The 13,970-nt window shown below is 36.8% G+C and overlaps 1 protein-coding gene across 5 annotated transcripts in view; it reads right to left on the minus strand.

The window, feature by feature from the left end:
- Positions 1-13,970, minus strand: part of ATP13A3 (ATPase 13A3) — a 60,285-nt gene that overhangs the window by 15,727 nt on the left and 30,588 nt on the right. For 4 of the 5 annotated variants that reach the window (XM_082056890.1, XM_082056889.1, XM_082056886.1 and 1 more), the window contains exons 9-22: positions 13,005-13,139; positions 12,201-12,273; positions 11,340-11,471; positions 10,134-10,313; positions 7,110-7,267; positions 6,321-6,509; positions 5,334-5,395; positions 4,595-4,745; positions 3,993-4,109; positions 2,936-2,953; positions 2,689-2,842; positions 2,482-2,602; positions 1,182-1,306; positions 69-247 (exon numbers count right to left, since the gene is read on the minus strand). In XM_082056890.1, coding sequence (XP_081913016.1) covers positions 69-247; positions 1,182-1,306; positions 2,482-2,602; positions 2,689-2,842; positions 2,936-2,953; positions 3,993-4,109; positions 4,595-4,745; positions 5,334-5,395; positions 6,321-6,509; positions 7,110-7,267; positions 10,134-10,313; positions 11,340-11,471; positions 12,201-12,273; positions 13,005-13,139 — 1,794 coding nt within the window. The remainder of the gene's footprint in view (positions 1-68; positions 248-1,181; positions 1,307-2,481; positions 2,603-2,688; positions 2,843-2,935; positions 2,954-3,992; positions 4,110-4,594; positions 4,746-5,333; positions 5,396-6,320; positions 6,510-7,109; positions 7,268-10,133; positions 10,314-11,339; positions 11,472-12,200; positions 12,274-13,004; positions 13,140-13,970) is intronic. The other variant, XM_082056888.1, reaches the window with a different exon arrangement.

Here is a 13,970-nt window from a genome sequence, read left to right on the forward strand (position 1 = left end):
AGATAAAAAGAAACTCAACAGTAAAACTAACTGCTTATACTCCAACAGCATGAGAATGCTCATATTACCTCTGAGTTTATGGCTGGTGATGAACTAGTGCATTTTGCGAGGGTATCTGCATAATGCCAGTTGATCCTGGCAGCCTGCCCATCCTTTGGAGGTAGTGCTTCAGCAATAATGACCTTATCCTGAGGTAGAATCATTCCACAGTCTCTGGCCACAGAGATAGCAGTTAACATGTTATCCCCTGTTAAACAATCGCATTTAAAAAGTTTCACTTAGAAAAGGATCGATAGCATATACTGATATTCCACATAAGAGAAAATCTAACAAAGCCAGTTTTAAAGGAGGAAGAGGACTGTCTAATGTACCAGTGACGGTCTCAGGGCAAACCAAGCCTAAAGACAAAATTCAAGCTCTAACCCGTTAAACCCCTCCCCTGCACTAACATCACTAGAAATTTTGTATGCTTCTTTCAGCCACAAATATCTCTTAATTGACCAAATCTTAGTATATATTGAAAATTGGGCAGAAAACATGCGGCCATTTAAAATACTGCTTTTTAAACATGGTCACACAACATGCAAACACTGAGTTGCATTACTAGCCTATCAAAACATTATTCCAAAGTTGAAATACCTGTGACTTTAAAAACAAACATGCATATTGCATGGGAAATGCTGAGTAGATACCTAGCCCACTTATGGGGACATAAGTCATTCTTACAAAAAAAAAAAAAAATGGAATAGAAAGCAGCTTCTAATTCAAAATGTTAGGGACCCTCGGAGGCCATCTAGTCCAACTTCCTGCTCAAAGCAGGGTCAGTCATAAGATCAGACCAGGACTTGGACCTACTCTGATTTGAAAGACCTCTGAGGTTTTTCATGCTGCAATTCAGTATAAAGTAACTTGTGCACAGAGCTAGGGAGAGGAAGCTACAAAGTAGAATTAATCCTTATATTGGTTTCTGATGTCTGACTTTCCAAAGCAACTTTCACCCCAAAAAGAAACAGACTGGTGTCTGAATACTCTCACAACAGTTTCTAAACTTCCCTATTGCTATAAATACAGTGTAACTCCAAGCTATTGACACTAAAACTTGACTTAATGCACTATAATTAAAAATAAGACCAAAAAGAGATGGATTTTTATCTTTCAAGTATGAATGTTTACATGCTAACCTGTAACCATGACAGTGCGAATGTTGGCTTTATGCAATTCTTCAAGTACAGCAGGGGTTTCTTGTTTTAGCTTATTTTGCATTATAATCAACCCCAAAAAATCCATGTTACTTTCAATAGCATCTCTGTAGAAAAGGAGGCAATGAAGAGAACATTAGAATCACAAATGTTAGATGGAGATTAAGAGCCTGATTTTCTGTTTATCAAAGTAAAGAGAAATGTTTATTTTTAACAATGAATAGTGAAAAATTTGCTTTATAACAAGTGACCTGAGAGACATCATCATTCACAATTATATATTTCCCCCGGTTTAGTTGAAAACCGGTATGAGAAAATGTTGTTTCCTCAAGCACAATTTTTAATTTCTTCCACAAGAACTCTTCCTAAAAGAAATTCCATTCTCAAAAAGATTATTACTAGAAGAAATGTTCCGAAGCTAACTGCATTCTCAGCCAAATTTTAAGATTTGTTTAGAATGCACATCTCTAATTTCCATATTAGCTGAACCTTAGCATAAAAGCTACTAAATGATGTTGCCAATGCTAGTAAGATTAAGAGACATCAGCTAATTAAGTAAAGCAACTAATTAACTTTGGTTTACACGAAAGTCCGTATATTTACAGGTCTTAGGTATTATACTGCTACTGTAGATTTTTACACTTTAAATTAGAAAACCCATTTCTCTGCTTTGCAAAAAGTTCATCTTGTACACAGAGCTGATAGAATAGAGTCAAAGCCGGCACTTTCAGACACTATGGAAAACATGCCATTATCCACAAAACCAGGACCAGCTGAAAAATAATTAACAGGAAATACTACTCTTCCAAGTTAGAAACCTTTCTACCTTCCAAAACATTCTGACAAGCTTTGCCATGAGAAAACGGACATGCTGCCTATAGCAGATGAGGAAACTAAATCAAACATGCACAGGTTGCCACTATGTGCCATTATCTTTAATAGACACAGATTATATGAGTATGTTGAAAGTAACAATGAAATCAGATGGTGTTTTCTGCCATACAAGAATAAATTAAACACCATAAAAATAATATTACAGTTCATTCCAAGCTTAAGGGTGTTTCTCAGGATTCACATTTATTGCAGAAAAACATCCTTATCTTAAACTTCTAAGTATTGTCCAGGGTACAAATAAAGAATGCAAAGAACTACATATGACAAGACAGAAGAAAGCTAAAGAAGAGTAGTAACTGATTTAACCATAAATAAACATTACATCATTCATCCAAAACATGCAGCTTTTAAAGCCTGTTACTAATTAAAAAAGTGAAGTCACTCTTACCTATTAATAGTCTGGACTTTGTGCCACGTAAGCTTAGACTCCAGTTTTCTGTGAGCAAGAGCAATAACGCGGAAGCCCTGCTTAGTGTATTCTTCCAGGACACACTCAAAGTCAACAGGAACTTTAAAAAGGGCAAGTTTAGAGTTATTAAAATTATTCATGTTACAGCTGAGCTACACAAGAAATAAAAGCAGTTTGTTCCATTACCTGTTTCCTGCTTACACAAGCTGGCAATCACTTCAGGGGCACCTTTCATGTAAGCATCCATTCTCTTCTCCCCTAGAACTCTTGCTATTACACACATCCGTTGCAAAACGGAAGAAAATGGAAACTGGCGCACAATTCCAATCTCGTAACTGGTCTGTGTCATACAGGAAGGAAGGAAGAAAAGGGTTATATCCATGTTCATTCTAAGAAAAGAGGCAGATGCTTAATTGAAAAAAAACATACTTACCGAGAGCTCAAACAATTCCTACAAAAAAACAAAACAAACATTTACTGTAAATATTTTAAAATATTTTTTCAGTTACAAACTATTTCAACATAAATCAGTAAACAACTCCACATAGCACTCAATATTAAGTATTTGCAATGGATTTCATAAAAGCTGAATATGAATACACTGCATCTGTTTAGTATCCTTTAGGTGAGACACAGTAGAACTTTAGAGCTTGTTTTCCTGATTAGAATTTGCAAGACCTTTCACAGTCCAACCTGTGTCTGTTTAGCCCATGCAAATGATTAAAGTACTATGGTATTTCAGAACGAGACCATGATTATTAAGTATATCCCAAAAATATCATGTAATAAGTTTCAAGAATGTTCACGTCAACTACCAAACAGTAGTTACTGCTGTGCATGTACACCACGTTCTGAACAAAAAAAGATGCTTCTATTTACTATATAATACAACTCATACAGAGGAACCAACTTGCTACACCTGCTCACTGCTCTGCTCCATGATAACCTGGATATACAGTCACATGCTTAAATTTCCTCTCCTGAAGTCTTAAAAAAATACTTCAACATACAGATAGGAGAAAATTTTAAGTCTGCCAAGTACATTTTATTTTTAACTTGGCACTTAATTAAAGCATACGTCTCTAAGGTACAGCAGTGGCAAGAATTCCATGCTGTGCAGTGATGCGAACGAACGACTGTTTTAACTGAAACTGCAAGGTGAGCACCCCACAGAACTTCATTAGCACAATAAGAATCTGGTAATGATACTCGTATTAAAATGCGTAAGCTCAAAAGGCATTACAGCACTTTAGAACTAGTCCATAAGGGTAATAATGCTGACAAGTCAATCTGCTCATGTTGAAAGTGGCATATACTGAACTATGACCTCCAACAAGAGTTGAAACATGTCTGCTGTATCTTTGCCATCAAAAACCACACAGTTTTGATCCTGTTTGAATTACATCAGCCAGAACACAAAATAAGGTAAAATGTATTTGTTTAGCATAAAGGATTACTTTAACTCAAATAATTGCTTTGAATTTTTATACCATTTCTTGATTTGTTGCTTGCTTGGACTCTGGGAAAAGTTGTTTGGAAGGTCGAACCACTGTCGGCATGATTCGATTATGAAGGGCAGTCTCCTCTTCAGTTGCTTCTTCTAAAATCTGTATTAAAAATAATCAACTAAGGAATACATTCATTAACTTTGATTTTCTCATAATGTAATTTTCAGGAAAAAAACAAAACAAACAACAAAAAACCAGGCTTGAAAGTCAGCCCAAGGTGCAATGATCTTTCTAAACAAGATTTCCTACGAGAATTAAATGTCTTAATGTAGCAGTTAACTTAAGATCCACTTAGCTATTTCACACATTTATTATATGCATCAAAACCTTGCCACACACATCATCAGAAAGCAGTAAATCATCTCTTCAGATTCTTTCGGTTCTATGAATTGCTGCACACAACACATTTTAGGAACATTTTCATATTAATACTTGCTTTGACACACAGGCATTGTGAAAGCCCACTGGTCTACAGTTACAGCTTGAAACAGCGTTTAATGGCTGCTCTTGTATGTAACAGCATAGGAGATTTCAGATTACCGATCTTAAAAACATTGCTTGTCTTGAAACAAGCAGATACTTACCCATCCTATTGCTTCAAACATCTTCAAATCAAGTGGATCCCCAGAAAGCACCCCTTCAATTTTCGTAAGGGAATGACAAGTTGCCATGCAAGCAACAAACTCAGACTTGAGCAAGCTCTCACTGCAAGCCCTCTCTTCCGGCAAAAGGAAACTAAAACAATGAAGTAATAACATACTTAGCACTATAATTATTTATTATGAGCCAATTCAAAAGGTTTGTTTAGATTAACAGAAGCAAATTGACTGTACAAGTCTCTTCACTTGTATTTTCACACATCACAGAAAACAGATTAAGACTCTGTGCTGGTATCTTCAGAAACAGTAACAAATTCTGTCTCCTTCAAAAACTCCATGTGAATTCACTGTCTCGTTTGATTCCTCATACAGAGGCCTCTTATCACTTGGTACTTATCTCAATTAGCTAAGCTAATTCATTTTAGCAGTCCAAAAAGTCATCAATTAGGAGCACAGGATTAAGGAAACGTTATACTTTAACTGCATCATTTCTGCGGTATGAACCTAATGAAGTCTCCGACTCTAACAAATTAAATTCCACCTCAGCCTTGTAAGAGTTTTAACTTCCCTAACACCTAAACCGTATTTTCAGTTGCATTCTTACACCTCATTACAGAAATGCAAACATATTTGAGCCCATATTGAATTTTCTATCCTATTCTACTGAAGCTGTTAAAACACAATTAAGTATCACATTTGCTGTCAGCTCTGAGCTCATCCTTACCGAGCATTTTCTACCCGTTGAATTCCCCAAAGATCCAAGCCATCCTCAGTAAGTGTGCCAGTCTGAAAAATGGCAAGAAGAAAAAGCCCTCAGAAACAAGTTACCCTCAGGTAAAGCAAAAATTAACACCTAATTAACCAAATTACACCTGAACAATATATTTTCTCTTGTTTTCACTCAAAAATCGAGACTTTGGGACAGGAAATACAATCTGCCCCTTGCTTTTTGCTAGTAACCAAGTTCCAATTCTGTTAAGTAACTTTAAGAAAATCATTCAAAGCAATCGCACCCCTCCTTGGAGAAAGGACAAATGAAACAGACCCTGAAAATCCAAAGATGATAACTCAACATCTCTATATTCAGGAATTGGTGGTGACAGACAAAAAGGTGTGAAACCCTTAGTTCTACTGTCTTACATAGCTAAAACAGTAACCGGAATATATTTACAAAGGAAATAATACATTTAGTGTGGGTACTTAAGACTTTAGACCAAAAAAATCTAAGGATGAAAATGAATTTTATCTAAGAACTAGCTAAAAGCAAAGGATTCTGGCCAGTGTCATTACTGCCTTTCACTCATGTTTCTGTTAAAAAAATAATAACAAAACATACTGGTTTGGCTTTTCATTGAAACAAATGAAAATGAGAAACAACTCTCATTTCACACTTCAATTTTCCAGAAGCCTGTGTACCACGTACAACTCTTAACAGACCCCCAACTCTCACATTTCTGAGGTGGCAGTAATAAGTTAGGACTTGGGAGTCTCTGAGATAAGAAAGCAGCTCTTGTATTGTTACAAATTTTCAGCACAGACTAAATTAACACACTTAACGGGTGGCAAACACTTAATACTTGGAAGCTAACAGGACAAAAACGATGTTATATGAAAGTAATGAATTTTCCTGTAGCTGCTAGTCTATAAAGATTCCTGTTTACAAAACAATACCTCTCTAGGTGGCAACACCAAGTTTCAAAATTCATCTAACCTTATCAAAACACACAAGATTCAGCTGGCCACAAATATTTATCCTTTGCGGGCTGATGCAGAAGATGCCAATTTTTTTCAGCCTCCTTTGTGCATAAACGATGCCAGCAGTCATGGCAGCAGGGAGCGCTGGAGGCACCGTGATAGTGATAATGTCAAGAGACTCAATGATGATGATATGAGCTGGAACCTGCAATAAAGGTCAGAGTTAATGAACAAGAACTCACTACTTAAAGATTCACTATCCCACTGGAACATTACACCACTGTTATCAAATCCAAAATCCACACATTGCTTTCCCCAGTACAGCATGTTCTGGGTTGCCCAGAAACCCAGCACAATCTTCACTCATCAGCAGCAGCCATGATGATCCAGTCCTAAATTATTCACAACCCATAACTTCACGTTTTCACTTTTCATCCTGCAAATATATTACTTTAAAACAACAACTGAATAATGCAAACCTTTTGGAGAGAAAAAATTTCATGGTTAAGATTTATTTCTTCCAACTTGATATCAGGCAGGTGGTAATCTTGAATATAATCAAGATAAAAGTCTAGCAACTGGGTCAGTAGAAATTGAGGTAAACTTGAATTTCACTGTAATATATTCAAATCCTTTGTTGAATTTTGTTCCCAGTAAGTTTGCCTTTCTAGTTCCATCAATACAAAACAAAGCAAAGAAATTTTCACTTAAAATCAAATTGTTTCTCATTATCTGAAGTGTGTTTGAAATCATGATCAACCCTTTACTAAAATAAGGCAATTCTGGTCAAGAAATGAAAACATACCTCCTTTAAGATGCTATTGACAACCGTGTAAAGAAACCCAATGCCTGCCACCACTACCAGAGACAGGAGAAACAAATAGGCATCTCTGTAGAGTTTAAAATCAGTTGGCTTTGGATAGAGTATGGAACGAACAAGCTGTCCTTTAGCAGTACTAAAGCCTGTAAATAATAAAGAGCAAGTTATTGAAAGTATGAACAAGAGCAAAGCTATTAAAATACATTAAAAACCTCAATGAAACCCTTAAGCTACTGATTTCATTATGACTCTTTCTCAATATACAGTAACAGATGTTTAGCAACACTGTAATTAAGGTGTTTCAAAAATGTATGTGCACATCACGCTAAGTGTTTCTCTCCCACGGCAATGACCTGCAGCTGCTGCAAACACTCTTTTTTGTTTGAGCACCAGTAAACCCTCAAACAGTTTGGCCTGGACAGGTCTGTTGTAAAGCATGCTGCGCAGAGCTAGTGGGTATATTAATTAGTTGTCTAATTAAGCCAGTCCTCACAAAAAGCAAATGAACTTGCTCACAGAGTCCAACCTTAAGTACTTAAATGGCAAGTCACTGTAAGCTCCCTTGACAGTCAGAAAGATTCAGAAAAAACCTGCAGTGCACAGAGTCATCTTTTGGAGAAACCCACTTCTTGATCGCATGTTGACATCTGAGCAGTAGACTAGACTTCTACAGGTCTTATAATCAGAGAACCAGCACATAGCCTGAGATCCTCTTTGAACCCTTGTCTCTCAACACGTGAAGAAGCCAACACCGCTGCCCCATTTTGTAAGCCTGAAACATCTTGTATCTGCCTAGACTTCAAAGTCTTATTATTACAATCTCAAAATCAATGTCAGGTCTGCTGGTAGCTCCTTGACAGCTTCTCAGCCTGCACATTGTCCCAGCAAAGGCTCAGCCCTCCACACCGATACTTGGCTTACAAGATTCCACCCGAAGGAAGCAGCTATTGCACCATTCTTACAGAGCATGAGTCCATCATAAGAGGAACAAGGTATGAAGCCTCCAGGCTTTGTATTTGCTACTTAAGAATACAACTATGGGCCTGTTCGGAGAAGTTCAACACGTCAGTAGGTACTTAAGTATTTAGTCACAAATGCTTTGTAATTTGACACAGCAGTCAAAAAAAAAAAAATCAGAACTACTTTTAGGATTTTTTAAGTGGTTTTGCATTAGGTTCTGTAGCCACAGAGGCTAGGATGCACCATGCTAAAACAAGAAATGGAAACCTCATGTGGTGTCTTGAGAACACACTGGACAGACAGCCTCAGCGAACTTTTCTCTAAAAAAATTACCAGGTTTGAACTCTTTATAATTGCAATAGGAGCCAAAATGACACACATATTAACATATCCATGAACTGAGCTTCAGAAGCAAATTTAGTTCACTGGTATTTTATGTATATTTCACCTGTAACATCAAACATCTCATGTTAAAGGCTTAACTCTGAAGAGTCTGTGAGTACAGCCCCAGCAGATCAATCGTATATCCTGATTTACAAAAAAGACCTGTCTTTGCATACTAACCATATGCAATTTTGCTCTCATAGAATTATTTCAAGAAATAGATTTTCTAGTATCTTCAATTTCGTGGCATCCCCCTCCCGCAGATAGAGATTTTTACTTGTATCTCACTAGGTAAGAATTACTTTAGTTCTTACTACCAGACACCTTAGGAGTGACAAGCTGCAAGCACTGTGACATCTATTCGCTTCTGTAGAGTGGGAAATTCCCTGCTTGCCTAAAAGCCAACCCTGCAATCCAAACAGGAAAACAGAGAGGAGTTTGTATCCCTTGGCTCCTCTCTCTATTTATAGTCATAGCAGGAAAAGTGTTCTTGTCCATATGTGAAATCTGAACAAGGTCCACAGACCCAAATTCATCCTGTTTCCAACACAGGAGCTAACTCTGACCTGCCGTGGACAAGGAGCGGATTAAAAAAAATGACCTCAAATGTCATGGCAGTAAGACTCTGTGTGTTGGAAGCAATTGCAGTTTTCCTTGTAAGAGTTCCAGACTAGAATAAAAGCATTATCCTTCCCAAGGAGTAGAAGAAATAAGTCTTCAGCAGTTAATTTCTGTTGCGGTTTGGGCCACCTATCTGTATAGACACATCAGGCTGTGCACATTAAATTGATTTTTTAAGAAACAAAAGAAGTTGAGATGGATATTATTAAAGGACAGTTGTGTCCAAGGGAAGGGAAATATTTTTCTTTGAAAGTTAATAAAAGCCTCTAGAAAGACATTAATGAATTTAACTAAAAAGTCAGAACACTTACTGCTACAACAGACTAACAGAAGGTGAAGACACTACAGAAATAAGAGGCTAATTAGCATGAAGTTACTGTTGGAAAACTTGCTTTAAGTAGTATTCTAGCCAATGCAGCCAAATGTATTCTATTCAATTCTGTTGTAGCGTGCATTATAGCTTACATTTGTCTATTTTGCGGTGGTTTTCTTCAGACCATATTTGTAAAGCAGAATCCCACAACTACGGTCTGCAATTGTTTTTAATACAACATCTGTATCATTTAAACCAAACCTTTACCATATTAGCATGGGTAAGCACTTCTGTAGAAAGGGCTAGATTTAACACAATTTTTAAAGCAAATGTTATGTGCTTTGGCAAAACTACGGGCAAAGAACATCTGCCATTGACAATGACTCCACTAAAACAAGCCGTTCTCCACTATCCGCACAATCTAACAGGATGCCAAACCTTTTCAAAGAGGGATATGTAATTCAACCAACATGCCGCAAAACACACCTCAGGGACCTGAAAATGCATTCAGGTAAGTTTATATTGATGCTAAAGACTGATTCACTTCCTTGGTTGCCAGTTTTCCAGGCCATCAGCTAGTTCTATTATTGTTGTAAGACGTTTATCAAACTATTTGGAGTATACTCATTTATACAAGTGCAGCAACACTGAACACAATATTCAAAGTAACAGTTGACATACACCTACAAAAATGAGTAGTATGTTAAAGTGATAAACTTAACAATCGATACCTGTTCTCACTACTAGAGCTTTGACCAATTCTCCAGTATAAAAACGGGTTTGAATGACATTGGTTCCACAGAACAGAGTATGCCGTTTGTGTACTTCTGGACTGTATATTTCATCTCCTGTTGCTTTTGGATCTTCTGAAGGATTTGGTAGATTAATCTTTGTGACAGGAACACTTTCACCTTAAAAGGAAAAAGAGCCTCTAAGCAAGATCCAATAAGAACAGACATTTTTTCCTTCACAATTGCAAGTATAATAGAACAATATAATCACACTTCATCAGCACAGAAGCAGACTTACAGAAGAAGTCATATTCCTTTCGGCATGTTATTAGGTACTCTCACTCATTAGCCTCAGCTGACCAGCTTCCTTAGCCAAATCCTATTGAACTCTATTCGTTATTCATCAATACAGCTTTTGTGCCTCTTAGAGCGAAACAGGTAGGTGTAAAATACAGTTCATAGAAAGAAAACAGGACAAGCTTCCTTCTCCTGCTGCAAGGCATCACCCCATCTTTACTCAGAAAAACTAGAAGCTGAAGAAAATTATTCTCAGCTTCTTTGGTGATGGAGTGCACTCAAGCTGGGGCTGCAATCAGTTTTTATCAGTTGCTAGCAGCAGCAAGAGGCTCAAGCATATGCAAAGAATTGAATATGGTAAAACACAACCTCTGAACTACAATTTTCTAAATGCTGCCAGTCTGGACAGATTATCCTACAAGTAACAAAATGTCCATCCTATTTACTGAAGCTGTCCTTCAAATACATCAGGTCCCTAGTTTCAGAGGATGCAGATACAACCTGAGATAGTAATTCCTGTTTTTCAATACAGTAGAATGTTCACTCACTACCTTCATTCCTGGAAGCAGCTAAAAAGTTTGGCCAAAAATTTTCTGAAGAAACTTACTGCAGAACTCAATCTGCAATGAGAACACCAAGTCAAGAGGCAAGAAAAACTATCAAGAAGAAAGCTTTTCGATAAAAAACCATCACTCATTTCTGGAGTTGCCAAGCAGTACCAGGCAGCTTTTGCAGATAAGCAGGACACAAGTATGTAAGTACTTCAGAGCATGTGTAATTGCAAAAATGAACACACTTCAAGCAAAAACAAACACATCCACTTCAGCTAGAACATACTGCAAGTTATGAACGCACACAGGTATAAACTAACACATTTAGCCACGTAAAACGGTATCAAGTTTACTTTACCTGTTAACATACTTTCATTTACAATGCAAGTACCACTGAGAAGTACTGCATCACAGGGCATAATTGTCCCATTAGATGGAATCAACATAATATCTCCAGGCACAAGGTCGGTGGAAAGGATTTCTTCTATTTCTGAGTGTTAAAATACAAACAAGTTTATCAGAAATTAGCCACCATCTACAAAACCCAATAAAGATCCTCATGGCCAAGATCATATGCTGTTTTATTAATGGCATTATGAGAAGTTTTTTAAAAGATATAGAAAAAAAAGCCACTGATAAACCAAACTCCATCACAGATTAAACTCTAGAGCACATGGACATAGTTCAGCAGAACTAAAGAAATAAATCAAGCTTGTACAAAAGATATTAACAATTAACTACAGCATAACTTCAGTATAAAGACACAAGCAAAACACAAATGCATGTCTTACAAAACACTACCACGCACCACAACCTGCCTTCAACTACTGTATTATCTAAATGAGCAGAAGTCCAGAAATTGATTTGCAGCCTCTGCTGGGTACTAAATTGTAATGAAAACCCACCACAGGCACGTCTTTAAGCCAAGAAAGAAACTACAATGACAGTTACATATGTGGAGTGGTAGATAATGAGAAACAGGAATAGAACAAGCACTTAATCCAGAACAAACCTGATACTCAGTAAAAATACCATCTAGAAGGGTAATCCTGAGCAGATTATTATACCATCTACATTCCACTTTTCCTTTTCCCATGCACTTTTGCTAAGAAATGCAAGCATTTCAAGCTGATCAAAACAAGAACTGATGAACACCAACTTTGCACTACACTTAATGAATGATTTCAACTCAAACTGTCAAACAGCCTGCAAAATTTACCTTGGTTTCCTCTGCAGACAGAAACCCTGACAATGCTGTGAGCTGCTACCATGTCATGTAACATAACATATTGCTGCAAAGGGGAGAGAACAGTTTGTTATTTAAAAGCACATATTTTCTTCTAAATACACTCTATCTATACAAGTAGAAAGGATGAGATTCCTTACTAACATTCTTTTACAATAAAATGTTACTCAAAACATTCTCTTGAACTTTCAGGAAACTTTCGGGCAAAAAAAGTTTTAGTGCATCAACCCGTACAGGTTCCTATTTTCAGCGTTCTGGAAGCAAATATACACTGCTACGCAAAATGTTACAAAAATATTTGGTCATTACACGCAAGTAAAAACCGCAGTAGTTATATGAACTTGGATTGAGCTTAAGAGGGTTTTTTTGTCTCAGGTCTGAATTCAGAGACTGCAGCTTAAGGATAATTACTACTTTGGTTTCCATCAGCTAAGTTTTCAGAGAAAAAGGCATCACTAATTTAACAATCCAGCAGGACATAATGCAAGATGGAATCACTACTGTCAATACAACTTGGTACACAGACTTGTGTCCAGGTTTTATTTAAGGGAGGTTTCTGTCATGTGAGGTCAACCTACTGATCCAACAGCACAGAAAGTCAGAGAACAGTCTCAAAGAGAATCGTAAATTGAAATTCTTTGAGGTCAAAGAGGGAAACCCATAACTATTACATCTGTATACCTCTCAAATATTTCTTAAAGATTTGTAGGCAACTTCACACCAAAATAAACCAATCAGTAAAATCTGAAAAGATGCACCTGTTTTCTTTGAACTTACCTTTCTAATGGTGTAGAGTGAGCTAACAATGGATATTACAGACATGATCACAATTGCTAATGCATAGTAGAGATATTCATCAGTGATCCACAATATCACACTGAACAACTGAAAAATGTAAAAAGGGTTGAGAACCTAGAAGAATGACAAAACACTGAAGTTACACCAAAGTTACAAGCATTCTGCGTCAGAAGTCAGAATCATCCTCCTCCATAAAGGAGATAAACCTTTCAGTTCTTCATACATGATTTTTATCTGCTTGGCAAACTGATCCCTCTTTTTCACTACTTCCTCAACCCCTTAAAAGCACCATTCTCACTAGAATAATGCACAAACTTTAAGACTGCATGCATTTTCCCCTACAGCTCAAACCAAAATGAAAGGAACATCTCATGCACCTTCAGTTACAGCTCTGACATTAATTTGGATGTTATTAGCTATTTCATAATTATAATTATTGCTTATTAACTAATAATAAATTGATATGAATATAAGTGCACTAACATCTCAAGTTCTTACTCTGTTAGTTCAGGTTGGAGAGTTTCTATGTTCAAAAGTTTCTACCATGCATGACTCCAGCAAATTGATAAAAAGTCAGTTATTCAAATCTACCTCATACAAGGAAAATGGAGCAAATCCAACACAAGAATATGCAAGAACACATTTGATTTGATGTGTATGTTGTAATGTATAAACCCTGGGCAGATACTGGAGAAAACTATTGGTTGTTTTGTGTTTGAATTTAACAACAAAATTAAATAAGATGCATACCCTTCCAAAGAATCCTGACACTTTTTCTAATGTCCTTGCTAAGGCACCAGGTTGTGAACTCTTTGAAGAGGTCACAGCTGAGGCTTCTTAAGTCTGGAGAGCTCAAAAAACTAAAGGTCCATATAATTTTGCTTTACAGTGCTGGGCTTTGGGGGATGGTTTCTGTTTCACATTATTGAAGACCAGTCTAATAGT

This window comes from Streptopelia decaocto (genome assembly GCF_964273445.1).
Source record: "Streptopelia decaocto genome assembly, chromosome: 6".
Lineage (NCBI taxonomy): Eukaryota > Metazoa > Chordata > Aves > Columbiformes > Columbidae > Streptopelia > Streptopelia decaocto.